The sequence below is a fragment of the Arvicanthis niloticus genome, chromosome 3, assembly GCF_011762505.2.
Source record: "Arvicanthis niloticus isolate mArvNil1 chromosome 3, mArvNil1.pat.X, whole genome shotgun sequence".
NCBI lineage: Eukaryota > Metazoa > Chordata > Mammalia > Rodentia > Muridae > Arvicanthis > Arvicanthis niloticus.
In genome coordinates this window covers 105,706,760-105,722,730 of record NC_047660.1, presented here as the reverse complement: position 1 = coordinate 105,722,730, position 15,971 = coordinate 105,706,760, and the positions used below count along the sequence as shown (strand labels likewise).

The 15,971-nt window shown below is 43.6% G+C and overlaps 1 protein-coding gene across 1 annotated transcript in view; it reads left to right on the top strand.

Moving 5' to 3' along the window:
• Sgpp2 (sphingosine-1-phosphate phosphatase 2) overlaps window positions 1–15,971 on the top strand; it is a 110,259-nt gene that overhangs the window by 33,516 nt on the left and 60,772 nt on the right. Inside the window, exon 2 of the mRNA XM_034497645.2 lies at window positions 12,957–13,115. Within this exon, the coding sequence (XP_034353536.1) occupies window positions 12,957–13,115 (159 nt within the window). The remainder of the gene's footprint in view (window positions 1–12,956; window positions 13,116–15,971) is intronic.

Below are 15,971 nucleotides of genomic sequence, written 5' to 3'. Positions count from 1 at the left end.
ACATGAGGCATACAGGATGGCAGACAAGCACACCCGTTGTAGAATCCGTGGCTGAAAACATCTATCAAGTGGCTAATTGGTGGTTGTATTATTGCCTTCCTGCCTTAACCTATGAGATCTAGAAAGCTAAGTTATAATTTATAATCCTTGGACTCTAGAATTCTGTGAGGGAATGATGTTGGCTCAGGAGGCAGCCAGGATCACATCTAGGGCAGGACATGGAACTCTCCAGTACAGTCTTCAGGCTACCCATGATCCTAAGAGCAGCGTAGGTCTCGGTGCCTACTGAGGCAAAGCTGTTGTTCATCTTGGGCCTGACCATACATTATATGTATGACATTATAAACATGTATGATATTATGTACATGTAAGAAAAGTCATGAGAGCCACTGTCTCCTTTTGCCCCCATACTTTTAAAGTCTTTCCCTGATTTTTTTTTCTGGGAATATATAAATAAATAAATAAATAAATAAATAAATAAATAAATAAATAAATGTCTAGGTGAGGCATCAAGACTGACCAAAAATAAAATTCCACTCAGGTCTCGCTTGGTGGGCCAATGAATTGAGTTGAAACTATTTACAGGATAATGGATAAGGGGTTTGCTGCAGGACTGTGGACAACCTATGGGTGACCATACTACGAAAGAGTTTCAGTCCTTGCTTTTGTGAACTGCTTGTAAATCTTTAGAAGAGACGTGTCTCTTATATGCTATCTTGTGACCCAAGGCAGAGCTCAGTTTTGGGTGTATTCCTAAGTAGCTGCCTACCTAGGTTTTGTGTTGTTTGTTTTGTTGTTGTTGTTGTTTGGTTTGGTTTGGTTTGGTTTGGTTTGGTTTGGTTTGGTTTGGTTTGGTTTGGTTTGGTTTTTTTTTTGCCAGGATCTCCCATTGGCCTGCAGCTCAATTAGGATATATTGACTGGTCAACACCGCTCCGAATCTGCCACACAGCCTGGCTTTTTAAACATGGATTCTGAGAATCGATTTTGAATGCAAAGAGAGAGCCATTTCAGACAGACAGGTAATTGCAGTTGCTCTAATGACCAACAGCAAAAGCCATACCCAGGAGACAGCTCTACAGCCCATTCCTAGGACTGGGGGGTGTGTATCCCATGGAGAACTTTCCTGGTATGAGTTGAGCCCTGGAGCCCCAGAACTTCAAAAAATGAAAATAAACAACAAAAAATAAATAAACAAAACAGCATCTGTAAGCAGGTCCTATTCACAGCTGTAACAGGATCTCAGTGTGTTCTGGAGTGTAATGGATTCTCAGTAGAGACGGCTCATGCTGTTCTGCTCACATGTTAGTCCTTTCACACTCTAACATGTGATAGAAGCACAAGAGACCCTCATCACAATTCCAGGGGACTGTAGATCCAAATGGGGCTAGGATTCTGAATTCATAAGTGACATCCAAACTGCTGTCTGGAAGCCACACGTCAATGGACAAGGATTTAGATGTTACTGAAGTCATCCTTTTAACTAGAGAAGCTCCCACAAATGGCATCTATCGAGATGAGATGTCTAACTGGTTTAATATGGCAGGCTCTCTGTCATGGGCGTGTGGGTGGAGCTCTGTGTACTTGGACCTCCATCAGCCATCCTCTTTATGTTTTATTTGGAGAAGGGTCTCACTATGTAGCCCTGGCTGACTTGGAACCTGATATGGAGCCCAGAATGTACTTAAACTCTAAAGGATGACCCTTCCTCTGCCTTCTGGGCACTAGGATGAAAGGCATGTGCCACCACCCCTGACTCCATCAGCCATTCTGACATGAGGTTATAAGACTTCAAATGTTCTTTGTCTCCCTTCCAAGTCTCCAAGCCCACAGTCATGGCGATTTATTGTTTTCCTTGTATGTGCAGAGACAACAGAGACAAACCATCAAGGTCTAGTTTCCTTCCATACTGAGAAGTCCTAGTTCTTGGGCCATTTCTGACACCTTGGGGTCATCAGCTGAGGTCAGCCAGTACTTTCTGGAAAGCGTCTTCCTGTGGAAAGAAATGAGAACCACATTTGGAGCACTTGGCCATCCGTGAGGTCTGTTTCTGTAGGTGTAGGAACCGCAGTCCGTGTTTACTGAACAGGAATCCCAAGTGTCCCGTGTTGGTGGTGCTGGGCCTGGTTGAAGCCCAGAGCCTGCGGGTGAATTCAGGGTGGGTTGGCGCTCAGCCTGTGGCATTCAGTTGCCATCCGTGAAAGAAAGACTCACTTTCTCTGGGTTTCATCAAATTGTTTTGGTTCCTGTGGTTTCTGACTAAATAACTGTCATCAAATCCCACATGGCAAAGCTAAGGCCTGACACAGACACAGGCATTACTCATCTTCTGGATGGACCTCGAGGCTCACCGAATTCTCGGTTTTAATTCCAGATAGAAGACGGGAGCATGCAGAGGTCACCCACAGGCAGAGCATCCTTCTCCTTCCTGTCTGTCAGAGTCTGCACCACCCTTCAGGATAATTTCCTTGCTGCTTTCTCTTCCATCCTGGTTTTCCCTCTCTCTCTTCTCTTCAGTTTGTCTGCTTCCTTTGCTGTGTATCTCACCAAGAGCAGAGAGCCTTCTGAAATCCTTTCTCTTTATACTCTCAATAGAAACAATGCAAGCACTCCTACCATTGATTAAGCATGGATCCAGTGTTTGATGCGTTCTCTGTGCATATTCATTTGGTCTTCCTGATGCCTTGACAAAGGAAGCTGCTTTTGCAGGCTCACAGCAGAACATGGCAGCTCAGAGGTGTCCAGCAGATCTGCCATTGGGCCCAGGGTGTAAGAACACCCAGACGCTCTGAGGTTCTCCTCTCCTTTTAACTCAGCCAAAGGTTGCAGCAAGTTGAGTAGGCTTATAGACTTCCAACCCACAGAGGGCTTGGCTCACCTACTGTAAGGTGGATACAGAATGGATCTTCTGCCTTGCCTCATGCTACGGCTCACGCCTATTCTCAAGTCATTTAGACTTCATTTCTAAAGCAGCATGCCTGACTGTGGCCGTTAGACAGCCTTAAGTTTACCCCCAAAGCTTTTGTACAGGATGAAAGAGTCAGGCACGGTGGCACAGGGCTGCACATTCTTACAGTGAGGAGGCAGAAAGCAGGGATGAGAGACTTTAAGGCCTTGGGAAGATTCAAGCAGGGCACACTGTCAGTGTGGACGTGTGAGAGAGTGTGCAGTCGAGAGAGAATAGAAGACACAATGCTTCCATGTGCTCTAGCAGGTGGGGGCAAGGAACTCTAACAGGAAGTGTCTTCAGTGAAAAAGAGTCACGCTCGTGTGTCCACTGGTGCTCAGGGGACGTCTTGGGTGCCCCTGCCAGCCTTTGCCTCCTCCAACACAAGGGTGAAGGAGAAAGTGCAATGCAGCAAAAATGGAGTCAAAACCAGGATGTAAAATATGCTCCAGTACTTCAGAGGCTGAGGCAAGAAGATCTCTGAGTTTGAGGCCAGCCTGGTCTACAGAGTAAGTTCTAGAATAGCCAGGGCTGCACAGAGAAACGCTTTCTTGAGAAAACAAGACAAAAAGTCCTCAGACCTAGTGAGGTGCTCAGAGCATGTTAAGTAATGTTATAACATTTAAGATGAACGCAGTCACAGTTGAGTGAAAACACCTATCGCCACTCAGGGCTCTGCAGAGGGAGGGGACAAAAGCAATGTTCAAAGAGGCTGAGTCCGAGGAGTGGGGCAATGGGTAACTAGGCTTTTGCTTTTGCATTTTCAGATGGTTCCAGGTGAAATGTGTTTATCAGAAAAGAGCAAGTGGTAGTCAGAGACCAGGGAAGAAAACAAAATACAAAAAGCCCAAGTTTTCATCTCATAAATAAAATTAAAAAAAAAAAAATAAGTCACAGGCACCAAGAAACCAGAGGGTCAGCAACAGACTGGGTGGGGAGCCCATTGTTTCCTCACTGTGTGCTGTTTCTTTAGTGTTTCTTTTATGTGTGTGCACACAATTTCAAAGCTCTTCCTGAGTTTATTTTTGTGACTGGTGATTTTAAGCTCCATTAGACCCACCCTTCCGGTGGGGAGTGACAATTTGAAACTGTGGAGAGGTTGAAGGGAAACCTTGGTTACAAGTTTTCCATGTAGGAAAGATTTAGGAGGGGTATGGGTAAGGCCAGACCCTCTGGACAAAATACCCTCTCCCAGTTCCTGCATGTCCTTTCTCAATCTGGTACATCCCCGCTCCCCAGTGATGTCTGCTGCCAAATATGACAAGTCACCTCTGGGAGGGTGGGATGGACCAAGGAGGGAAAACGTTTCCCAAGTCCTGTCTTGTTCTTACTTACCATCCTGGGGTCCTTTATACTTGTAGAAAGTGGAGGGGAGATTGAAAATGTGGGGGAGGGCGTGTCCTGTGGAACAACTACCTGAGTGCTACATCCTTCTCTGTGGCATATATACTTCTCCCAGGAGAGTCTTGGATAGAGAAGGTAGCCAGCCAGAAGTTCTGAACCTCTGTAGAAGGAAGAAAGAAGTCCTCAGATAAAACTTTGACTTGGCATTGAGTTAATTGGGTTTCCGGTTTGTTACTATTAATTTTAATGTTTGCTTTTAACTCCTATACTGGTAAAAAAGATTATTAAGAAGAAAATCTCACACATATCTGAATAGCTGTCTTATACTTTGGTGACTTCTTTGAACGCTTTAGAAAATGTTTTTGAAGACTGCAATGTGATGTTGGGTGCCATGGCACATACTTGTAATCCTCTCACAGGGAGCTGAGAGAGGAGGAGCATTTGGAGCCAGATATGGCTTTTTGAAACTGGAAAAAAGAAAGAAAGAAAGACCTGAAAAACTGAAGGCGAACAAACCCAAGGAAGGAAAGAATGATGGAGGGAAGACAAGGCAGGAAGGAAGGAGGAAAGAGTGACGGAAGAGAGGGTTGGGTTGTGCTCAGTGCTACAACTATTACCTAGCATTGCAAAGCCCTGGGTTTGGGCTTTCGTACTGAAAAAAAAATTCTTTAGAGGGAATTCAGTCTAGATAGGGACATAAAGCAAAGTTAGAGAAGACAGCCAACACTGCCATGTCTGTGTTCTTCATTCTGCAACACCCCAAATCCCCATATATGTGTATGTGCGTGTACATGTGCGTGTGTGCATGCATACATGCTTAAGCATGTTGAGAGGGAGTAGAATTTTCCAGATTCGAACTAATGAACCCACGTTCATACAACTCCTTCTTGAACATCACCTCGATCTTCCAAATGTCATTTTGATAAGTTAATATAAACAAATCAGAAACATCTGCAACACCCCCCCCCCAACACACACACAAGCTTAAAATTAAATGGAAAAAATGTTTGGCACAAGTGTTTTGGGTTTTAGCAGATCCAGAATGTTTTGAAAAATAGTCCTAAGACGTTTTGGAAGTCTGAAGGACAGCTGGCTGGCTCTCCTTTTAGAAATGGCAGTGGTTATTTCTGTTCTCTATGTCACCCCCACCCCCCATTACTCTTCTGATCTGTGGAGGGAATGCTCTTGCAGAGGCTCAGGTCTCCGTCCTCTGTGCGTTGTCGTCCCCTGCAGAAGCTGTTGTTCCTCTCTCCTTAACCCATCTCTTGATTCTGTTCTTAAGCAAACCCAAAACTCTGGATTTTTGTCAGCTGCAGATAGTTTATGTTTGGAATTCTGAACTCTTGAAAGGGTATAAATGGGAGAGCCCTGAGAGGGCCCTGGGTGGCTGCTGCTCCCTCTGCTGCTGCCCCTTGCTGCTACTGTTGGTTCCTGCTATTGTATTTGCTGTTTTGCTTTTTTGTTTTTTGAATTGCTGGCTTGCTATTTGCTGGGTTTCTGGATTGCTGGTTGATTATATCGTGATGACAAGATTGGCCCCTAGGAACTCAGTGACCCTAAATCAACAGAAAGTACTCTAAAGAGGTCTATGCCCCCTTTCCCCTCTAATCTTCTTTCTCACCTACCTAGTGTTGTGGAGTCAGAAGGGATTGGGGTGGAGAAAGGAATATATATATGTTCTTATATAGCTATATAAGAATCCAATAAAGTAGCCAAAGAGTATAGTTACACCCAGCCTCTCAGGAAAGAGGTAGAAGAGTCAAGACTTTGTGAGACGCCAAGTTCCTCACATTTAACCTTCCCCACGCCTGTGCTTTGAGTAGAAATTCTGATTGAAAACAGAGCATGAGCCAGCAAAACCAAGAGGATTTTAACCCTTGGTCTCTTGTTTTGGGGGACACCATTCCCCACAGAAAGGCATTTTCCCAGTGACTTCCCAGTCCAGTGAGTAGTATTGGTGTCACATATGCCGACCTCTGCCTCCTCCCATAACTGCAAGAGTTATGGACCTTGATAATGACCTTGGGTGAGATGAAGCAATGGAACAACCACTGGCCACTGATGATAATGAGTGGGAGGCCCGGATAGATTAAGGTGTATCATCCATCCCTGACAACATAGCTAGAAATGGCAGATTTCCTGCCCAGTCAGCTTGGGTTAGAAAAGGTGAAATTTAGAATTTCCAATGTTGATCTTAATGTTACACTCTTCTCTGAGATTTTTATTTCACCTTGAAAAAAAAAAAAAAAGATTTCTTTTTTAGTAAAGTATAAAAGTAACAGTGTCATAGAGACCCTAAGGACAGACGTTCCTCCCCTATGGGAGGCTTGGCTTTTAGGCCAGGATTAAGGTGGTACAAGTGTCCTCGTTAGGGCATCAGATGAGGCTTATTTTCTGTATTATGCCAGTCTGAGAGGGCAAGATTGACCTTCAAACCTGTGACCCCCACCTCTTTACTAATTTTGGATTTATTATTCAGGAATTATGTAAACTTCCCCAAATCAAGAACAGAAGCTCCAAGCCAGCTTATTTTATTCTGCTAATGAGTCAGTCTTCTGGTCAGACTGCTGTTTCATTGACTGTGTATTTCATGAGTTCTTCCTTTGTGACCTTCTATAGGGAGGAGATTGATTACACTCCATTCTTGCACTTAGCCTATGGCAGGATTCCTCGGAGGCTTCGTTTTGCTCAACATTTTAATCTGTTGCTTTAGTTACAATACCTTGTACTCTTGTCATCAATTGTTGCATCCTTTATGGCTGGAGATTAAATCTGAGTCTTACTTTTGTATTTTGAAATCCTTCACACTTGATCCTTATTACTGAGGGTGTGACGCAGGCCCACCAGTGTACATCATCATCCCCCGGGAGCTGCTTAGACTCCTTCCCCAGCTCAATTTGCATTTTAATGTGATTTGCTTGTCCATTAGAGTTGAGAAACACTTTGCAGAAGGGTTTACTGCTCTCAGTCACCATCATCATCATCTCCTTGATCAGTATTACCACCATCATAACTATCATCATTATCATAGTCATCGTCATGGCGACACCTGGTTTCTAGCTTTCATTGGGAAATTGTCTCCCATTGGTGTGTTCTCTAAAAGACCTTTAGGTCTTAAAGTCATTTAAAATTAAGTTTGTAATGGGTTTCACTGAGAATGAGCTCCTTGTACTGTCCCTGATGAAGGTGGCCTGGTTAGATGTGAGGTCTGTCCTACTGATGTCTTCAACTAAACCTTTGGAAGAAGAAAAGAGAATAGACAGGTAAGATGGCGCTGCTGCAAGGTTCTTAGAGCTCATCAGATGCCGTGGAGACCTCAACGTTGGGTTGGAAATACTACAGCACACGTGTTTGGGGCCAAAGGTTAATACCAGGAAGGTGATATCTGGGCCAAGAAGCAACTAAGCTCAGTGTTTTGCAAACGGATTGCAAACTGACCTGAGAGATGCTGTTGAGGACTTTGGATGCGAAATGTGGCCCAAGACAGGTTCCCCAGGCCCTTCCTCACCTTTAACCTATTAGAACAGGCATCCAGTTTTCTTACGTAACAGCTGCGGGGCAACATACTATTTAAGGCAGTGTTTCCTCTTCCAGTCTCCAATCATTTTAACCATACAATAAAATGAAACTGAGGGCAGGTGTGGTGGTACCCACCCAGGTCAAATGAGGCAGAAGGATTACCAGTTTGAAATCAGCAATACTTGGTCTGAGAGCAATGGTGAGGGACACACCTCAGAGGTAGATGCTTTAAAAATAAAATGACTGAGCCATCTACACTGTCCTTTACATCCTTCACAATCAAGGCCAGCACAGGTCAGAGAGGCAAATGGACTTCCCCAAGGTCACACTTTGTTTTGACTAAAAGCCATTTCTTGTGTTCCTCCTCTGAAAGCCTGGGCTGGCTGCCAGGTCTGCTGGGCATTTGCCTCTCTGCCGTCTGGATCAGCACTCAGCTACGCTGACCTGGGTGGATATTCTTGGCATTTAGGACTCCTGGGTTTGTGTTTAGCAAACAAGATGACGCTGCTCAGATAGTCTGAACATAGCTGAATCAAGAAGCCGTTCATACTGGGCACTGGCTGTCTCCTCAGGCAGCCAGCCCGGTTCCTGTCTCTTTCTTATTATTCAAGCACTGATAGCAGCCATGCAGAAGATGGACTACCTGCACACAGCATCGGCTTCTCTCCAGAGGCATGATGGGAACTCTGATGCAGGAGAATGCACATTTGGAGAACCGTAGCCAAACAGGAAAGGTGTGATAAGAAAACTGAGATCACAGAAAAACAAAATGCCCCAGTAAAAGACAATCAATCTGTAAGATCCACTAAATGTTAAAAACCGATGACGTGGCTGGGCAGTGGTGGCGCACGCCTTTGATCCCAGCACTTGGGAGGCAGAGGCAGGTGGATTTCTGAGTTCGAGGCCAGCCTGATCTACAGAGTCAGTTCCAGGACAGCCAAGGCTACACAGAGAAACCCTGTCTCGAAAAACAACAACAAAAACAAACAAACAAACAAACAAACAAACAAAAAAAAAACCATGACGTTACACAGCCTGGAGTAACGCCTGCGGGGTAATTTCCACTTTATTACCCTGTTTGCCAGACATTCCTGTTCGGCTGTGTGGCAGATGATATGCAAATGAAAAGCATTTGTCCTTTGTTTTAGTCACAGAAAACGTCATAGCATGTATTGAACTGGAAGCGGCAAAAAGATCACAGTACAGAAGCCATATGTCAAGGACAAAAAGAAGTCACAGGCAGTATTTTAAGAGGTGTTCTCTGTCACCCTGCATGTCCCTGTTCAGCATGTGGGCCCTTACATGCAGCAAGCTGGGAACAGGAAGTAGAGATTGGGGTGAGGACTCCTTTCTCTTCCTTGTTCCCCTCCTCTCATTCCTGTTCATTCTCTATCTCTATTTCTAACACTTGTTCTTGTCTCTCTAGTGGTTCCTGAGGAGACCAACATATACCAGAGAATCGGAACTCTGGTTCTTTCCTAAGCTATAGTGAAGCCCTATACACTGAGATCTCCTTCCAGGGCAACTCCTATTTAAAACAATTGCGTATGTGTGAGTGAGTGACCACACCTGTGCCATGGTGTGGTTGTGTGGAGGTCAGAGGACAGCCTTGAGTGTCTGCCTTCACCTTCCACCTTGCTTGAGACATTTCTTCGTTGTCACTGCTGTATACTGTAAGTTCCCTGGCCCATGAGTCTCCTGTCTCAGCCTTCTATCTTGCCATAGGGGTGCTTGCATTACAGATGCTCATTTTCTTAGGGTCTCTGCTGCTGCTGCAACGAAACATAGTGACCAAAAGGCAAGTTGGGGAGGAAAGGGTTTATTTCACTTACACTTCTGTATCACTGTTCATCATCAGAAGAAGTTGGGACAGGAACTAAAACAGAATAAGAACCTGGAAGCAGGTGCTGAGGCCGAGGCCATGGAGAGGTGCTGCTTACTGGCTTGCTCACATGGGTTGCTCAGTCTGCTTTCTCATAGAACCCAGAACCAAGAGCCCAGGGGTAGCACCATCCACAATGGGCTGGGTCCTTCCCCACTGATCACTAATTGAGAAAATGCCTTACAGCTGGATCTCATGGAGGCATTTCCTCAACTGAGGCTCCTTCCTGTCTGATGACTCTAGCTTGTGTTGAGTTAACACAAAACAAGCCAGTATCCTCCTGAAGCGTTTGGCTCTATATGGGTTCTAGAGATCTCTCAGCTCATGTCCTCAGTTTGCACAACAAATGCTTTACCTGCTGAACCATATCCCCAGGTCAGAAACTAGAGCTTTTTGGAAAAAAGATAAGCATCTACCACTTTACTTGGGTACCTATAACCAACGCTTTAGTGGTGAAGTTATTTAATTATGTATCCAGAAATGTCACCTGAAAAATTTCTTTTGTGCATCATTGCCTTTCTTGCTGAGGGTTGCTCTGCTGCTGTTCTCTCCAAATTTATTTAGAAGTAAATTTTATCCCTGTGAGCGAGTACTACTCTCCTTTTAACACATAGGATTCGACAATGGTATGAGGAACCATACTTAGGGCAATCCTTGACTTGAGTCTGAATTCTCAAACTAAAAATGACTGATTCTAATCAATCCAGACCCACCTCTTAATGCAAAAGGCATTAAACTTTCACCCTGTGTTCCAGGGTGCTGTGGGGGAGGCTGAGACACTGGAATAAAACCCAGAACCTCTCAGAAAGGAAAAGGAGAGAGATGTGTACCTGGAAGAGGGCCAGTCATATTCAGTATAGCTATATTTGTGCAGTTTCAAGGTTGTCTTCATTTTAATGCCTAAAATACAAAAGTATTGTTGGCTGTTTTCAAGGGCTCCAAAATACTGGCCCTTTAAAAATCTATTTCCTACAAAGTGTCCTCCACAGTGCCCCTGAGCAGATGTGAGCCCCTCCCACACTTGCTCTCTGGATATCCTCAGGTCACAGTGTATCCTTGGATATAGGCAGAGGATGAATGTCTCCAGATAAACACATATGACTTTTCCCCTTGTATTTCCCTGGGGATTCAAAGACCTCTGACTTGGCATAAAAACAAAACAAAATTGCTGACCTGTAAGTCTTTAGGAAGCTTGCCTGTCTGCTGCTGTCCCCTCCCTCCTATTTTCAGTGTCTGCATTTCAGCTTTAGAGTGTGTATGACTTTCAGTCGCATTAAAATTCTGCATCTGCATCTGCATCTGGCATCATGCCTGCCACACACCTGTAGTCCTAGCACATGGAAAGCCAAGGCAGATCACTGTCAGGTTTGAGGCAACTTATGAAACAGAGAGTTCCAGGCCAGCCGAAGTTACATACATAGTGAAACTCTGTCTCCAAAGAGGGGAAAAAGGGGAGAGTGACAGAGACAGAGAGATAAGAGATTTTTTTTTTTTTTTGGTTCACTTAAAAAGTAAAATATTGTTAAATCTGTCACTAATATGTCATATAAAAGTGTTTACCATGGTAGTTTACTTTCATTTTTCTTGTTGTTACAAAATACTATGACAAAAATCGAATATGTGGGAAAAGGTTTATCTCAGCTTATAAATCTAGGTTATAGTCCATTGATGTGGGAACAAAGTGAAGACAAAGATACGAGCAGAGAGAATGAATGGAAACATACTTGTTTGTGCTAGGTTCTATCTCTTCAGTCCTAAACAGTTCAGGACTCTCTGCCTAGGGAATAGCGCTGCCTACAGTGGTCGTGTCTTCCCACATCAATTAACTTAATTAAGACAATCCCTACAGGCATGCCCAATGTAGATATTTCTGGTTGATACTCTCTTTCCTGATAATCTAAATTGTGTCAAGTTGACAATTAAAGCAAATAGTCATATTGTGTTAAGTGCATTGTCTGCTTGGTCCTGGAACTTCCCCCTTCTCCTCATTCAAGGATAAGGTAAAGACAGGGGATGATAAATTTCGAGAACATTTTGACATTCTCTACATGTACTAGCTATACTTTTTACATCATCCCTGTGGTGTGACTTTATTAATCCTATTTAAAAAGTGAACTAAGATGTAGAGGCACGTCCTTTTCTGCTATCCCTAGGTTAGTTACCTATTGGTATTAAAACAGCTTACTCCTAACTTAGTAGCTTAAAACAATGGAAATGTATTCTTTTAAACCTCTGGTAGTTAGAAGTCTAAAATGGGCATTTATTGACTGAAATCACCAAGGTCATCAAATTCCTTGTCACCAAGGTCATCAAATTCCTTCTGGAGACTCAAGAGAGAAATCTGTTTCTTTACTTTAAGTGTTCAGAGAACAAACTACCTTACACCCTTTGCTGTGGCCCCTTCCTGCATCATCAAAGCTAGTCATGCACTATCTTCACCCTGGTCTTTGATTCCAACATTTCTGACCCCTTCATCCTTTTTATCTTAAATAATAGAAATGGGAAAAGTTTATTAAGAAAGTGAAAAAGACTTGCCCAACAGTGGAAGTGGGCTTCTCAGCTTGGAAAACAGGTAAAAAAAAAAAAAACTTGGTGTGATGCTTTCGCTGTATCTTGTCAAGAATCCCTTTGACTACAGACTCCATGTGGAAGATCCAGAAAAGCATCTTGACCCTCACTTCATTGTCTAATTGTGATCTCAGAGCCACCTTTGCTCTGTAAGGGGATATAGCCACATGTTCTAGAGACTATGGCATGGAGTCTGTCCTATACCATCCTGACTGTGTCTGTTCTCACCTGTCCTCAGAAGCTAAACAGGGTCAGGTCTGGTTGGTATTTGGATGGGATGAGTGGACATCTTTGGGAAAAGCACCATTTTCCCATCTGAAATTAGGAACCCATATGGTACTGGCTCACTTTGGACCTCCTCCAAGTCTCTAGCCTTCTACACCTGCAAGATACAGGCTTGGGTTTGTTTTGTGTGTGATGATGTATGGAGGGAGAGGGGAACTTCTGGTACTTCTGCCTTTGATGCTTTGTATTCAATCTTGCAAAAAACAAACAAACAAAATCCCCAAACAACAACAACCAAAACCCACTAATGTCTCCTACGTTTCTGTGTACAAGTGGATCTGATCGATATCCATCAACGATACGGGTTGCTCTTAATGAGCCAGGAGGAGGCAGCACCCTGGTGGTGAGTTTTGGGCAGGGTTTTTCCAGACATGTTGAATGAACTCACAAACTCCCGGCCTTTGTCTTTCAGGATTCTGAAGAGAAGCATGTTGTAAAGAATTATTTCTACTATTACCTGTTCCGGTTTTCAGCCGCTTTGGGTCAGGAAGTGTTCTACATCACGTTTCTCCCATTTACCCACTGGAATATCGACCCTTATTTGTCCAGAAGATTGGTCATGATATGGGTTGTAAGTACTTTGTCATTACTACTATTTATCAGTCGCAGATACATCTAAGGTCTTGAATACCTGTCTTGGTATCCAAGTATCTTTCACAGGTGGTCTTTCTTTTTTCAAACCACTTATAGGAGAATTTGCTGGCTAGTCTATTTTAGGTAGTACACAGAAAATAAGTGCATCTTATTTGCAAAAATCAGACCAACCTGTGACTTCATGTACTTTGATGTTCCCTATCCTATAAGTAAACAAGACGAGAGAAGAGAGGTAAGATGAACAGGGAACAAAGGAGTTTTGTACGAACCCTGTGGGGATGTGGGGTAAAACCTTACAAGAAGCTATTTTAGTAAAATTTGATTAAAATCTAACTGGAAGTTGTAGTCTAGAAATTCCAAGCACTGGGAAGCAGTAACTCTTCATTCGATTGAACAATCAAAACATCTGAGGCAGAATGCCTAGCTACAGGGCAGCAGTTCTCAGCCTGTGGGTCCTGACCCCTTGGGGGCTGGGGGAGGGATCAAACAACCCTTTCACAGGAATCACGTATCTGATATCCTGAGTATCATGTATTTACATTGTGATCCATAACAGTAGCAAAATTATATTTATGAAGTGGCAACAAAAATAATTTGATAGTTAAGGGGTCGCCACATCTTGAGGAACTGTGGTAAAGGGTTACAACATTAGAAAGATTAGAACCACTGCTGAAGGGGGTAACATAGTGTGACAAGTCCATGTGTTCAGTAGGAAGCCTTCCTGCTGTTTCCTCAGTACGACAAGCTCTTAGCCTTGCTTGGGGAAAGTCCTGGGTGGTTTTTGCTTTTGCATAGGCATGTGTGTGTTTGTATGTGTCTTCTCATGTTTACATGCGTGGGTACATGAATATGGAAGACAGAGATTGTCACCCTCAGTCACTCTACTTTTCTGTATGAGTGTGTTCAACGTCCTGCATGTGAACACTCAAGCATGTGGGGAATATACATGGGTGTGTGTATATATAACTATGTACATGCCTTTTACTATAAATAATAGTACCTTACTTTTTCTTTTTTTTTTTTTTTTTTTTGTGACAAGGGTATTTTGTATCCTAAGCGAGCTTCAAACTCATTATGTTCCTAAGGCTGACCTTTCAAGTGCTGGGATTACAGGAATGCACCACCAGTCTTGGTTCTATTCATTCAATATTGTGGATTGAACCCCAGGGCCTTGTGCCTCTGTATTAAGTGAGCCTTCCTTCCCAACCGGGCTTAGACATCTTCTTTTCTACTTTCCTTGACAAAATGGTATTTTATCCAGCAGATTTAGACAAGCATTTTGTTAAGTGAGCTAAAAAATACCACATCATTGTTTTCCTTTTCTGTTCCATGTAAGTGTTTTTAAACGTCTTGGGCTCAAAAGCATCTTAGATGAAGGGACAAGAGAGTCCACGATCATGTCATCTGATTAGGATTCACACAGGGAGACACAGTGCTCTGGAAGGTGAGCCAACATCTAAAATGTGATTGTCTGAGCTCTTGGCCTGTGTTTGGATTCAAAGACTCCACCCACCCCCTCCCAAGGTATTTCATGGTATTGTTGATAAGATATAAGAGCAAAAGATGGGTACATCTTTAAGAATCAAAATTGGAGCCAGGCAGTGGTGGCGCACGCCTTTAATCCCAGCACTTGGGAGGCAGAGGCAGGTGGATTTCTGAGTTCGAGGCCAGCCTGGTCTACAGAGTGAGTTCCAGGACAGCCAGGGCTACACAGAGAAACCCTGTCTCGAGAAAAAAAAAAAAAAAAGAATCAAAATTGGAATATAGACATAACAAAAGATGAGAGCCCCAGCTAGCCTTTTTAGAGCATGCTAAAGGTGAATCACAGGTTGGTCTTTGACCTTGGCCTTTACCAGGGTTAAAGATGTATCTCGGTGGTACAAGTATTAAAGGTTTGTTGTTGTTGTTTGGTTTTTGAGACATCTCATGATGTAGCCTTGGCCGGCCTGAAACTCACTGTGTGGACCAGACCTGCTTGCCTCTGCCTTCCTAGTGCCGGGATTAAAGGAGTGCAGCAGCACACCTGACTGCTCAGTGGTATGAGTGTCTGCCTGGCGTAAACAGGGCTGTGGGGTTGCACACTAGTGTTAAATAAAAGAAGTATTTGTGTGCCCTTTGCTGGATGTACCCTTTGCTTTATTTATTTACTTTAAATCTTATGTGTTTATTTTTGTTCATGTTTGTATGAACAAAAAGAGGTGCTACAGCATGTGTGTGTAGGTCAGAGGGCAAGCTAAGGGAGCGATACTCATTCCACTCCAGGGGATTGAACTCAGCACGTCAGCATTTTCCACAGGTGCCTTTACCTGCTGAGTCATCTTGCTGGCTCCTTTCTCAGTAGCTCAGACACAAATGTCATCCCTCCCCCCTGTCTTACCCTTTGTGACCTCTTAGCTTCTTTTAAGACATTTGGGTTTGAGATGTCTGTCTTCTGGCACTTAATGTTTCTGACCTGCAGTTTTTCTGTCCCTACATTGCTTGCTCAGCAGGGACCAGCTTTTGGGAAACCTGGTCCTTGCTGTTTGAATTCTGGTTCAGCTACAATTTGTCTTTGTGGTTTTCCTTGCTCCACCCCGTAGTCAATTCTAAAGAACGTATTATCAAAAATACATTCCCACTTATCTAACATATATACATTATTTTAAAGTGCACTTTGTCATAGCTAAACCATTTCAGTTTTTCTGATGATATTATTAAACCCTTTGTTGATTCTGGCAGTTGCTAAGCAGAACCAACTTCTCCCCTAATAATTTGTGGCGTTTGACTATCTCCCTGATCAGAAGCAAGGCCTGGTCCTGATGAAGGGAGAGGAAGGTTTGCCCCCACCTCCATC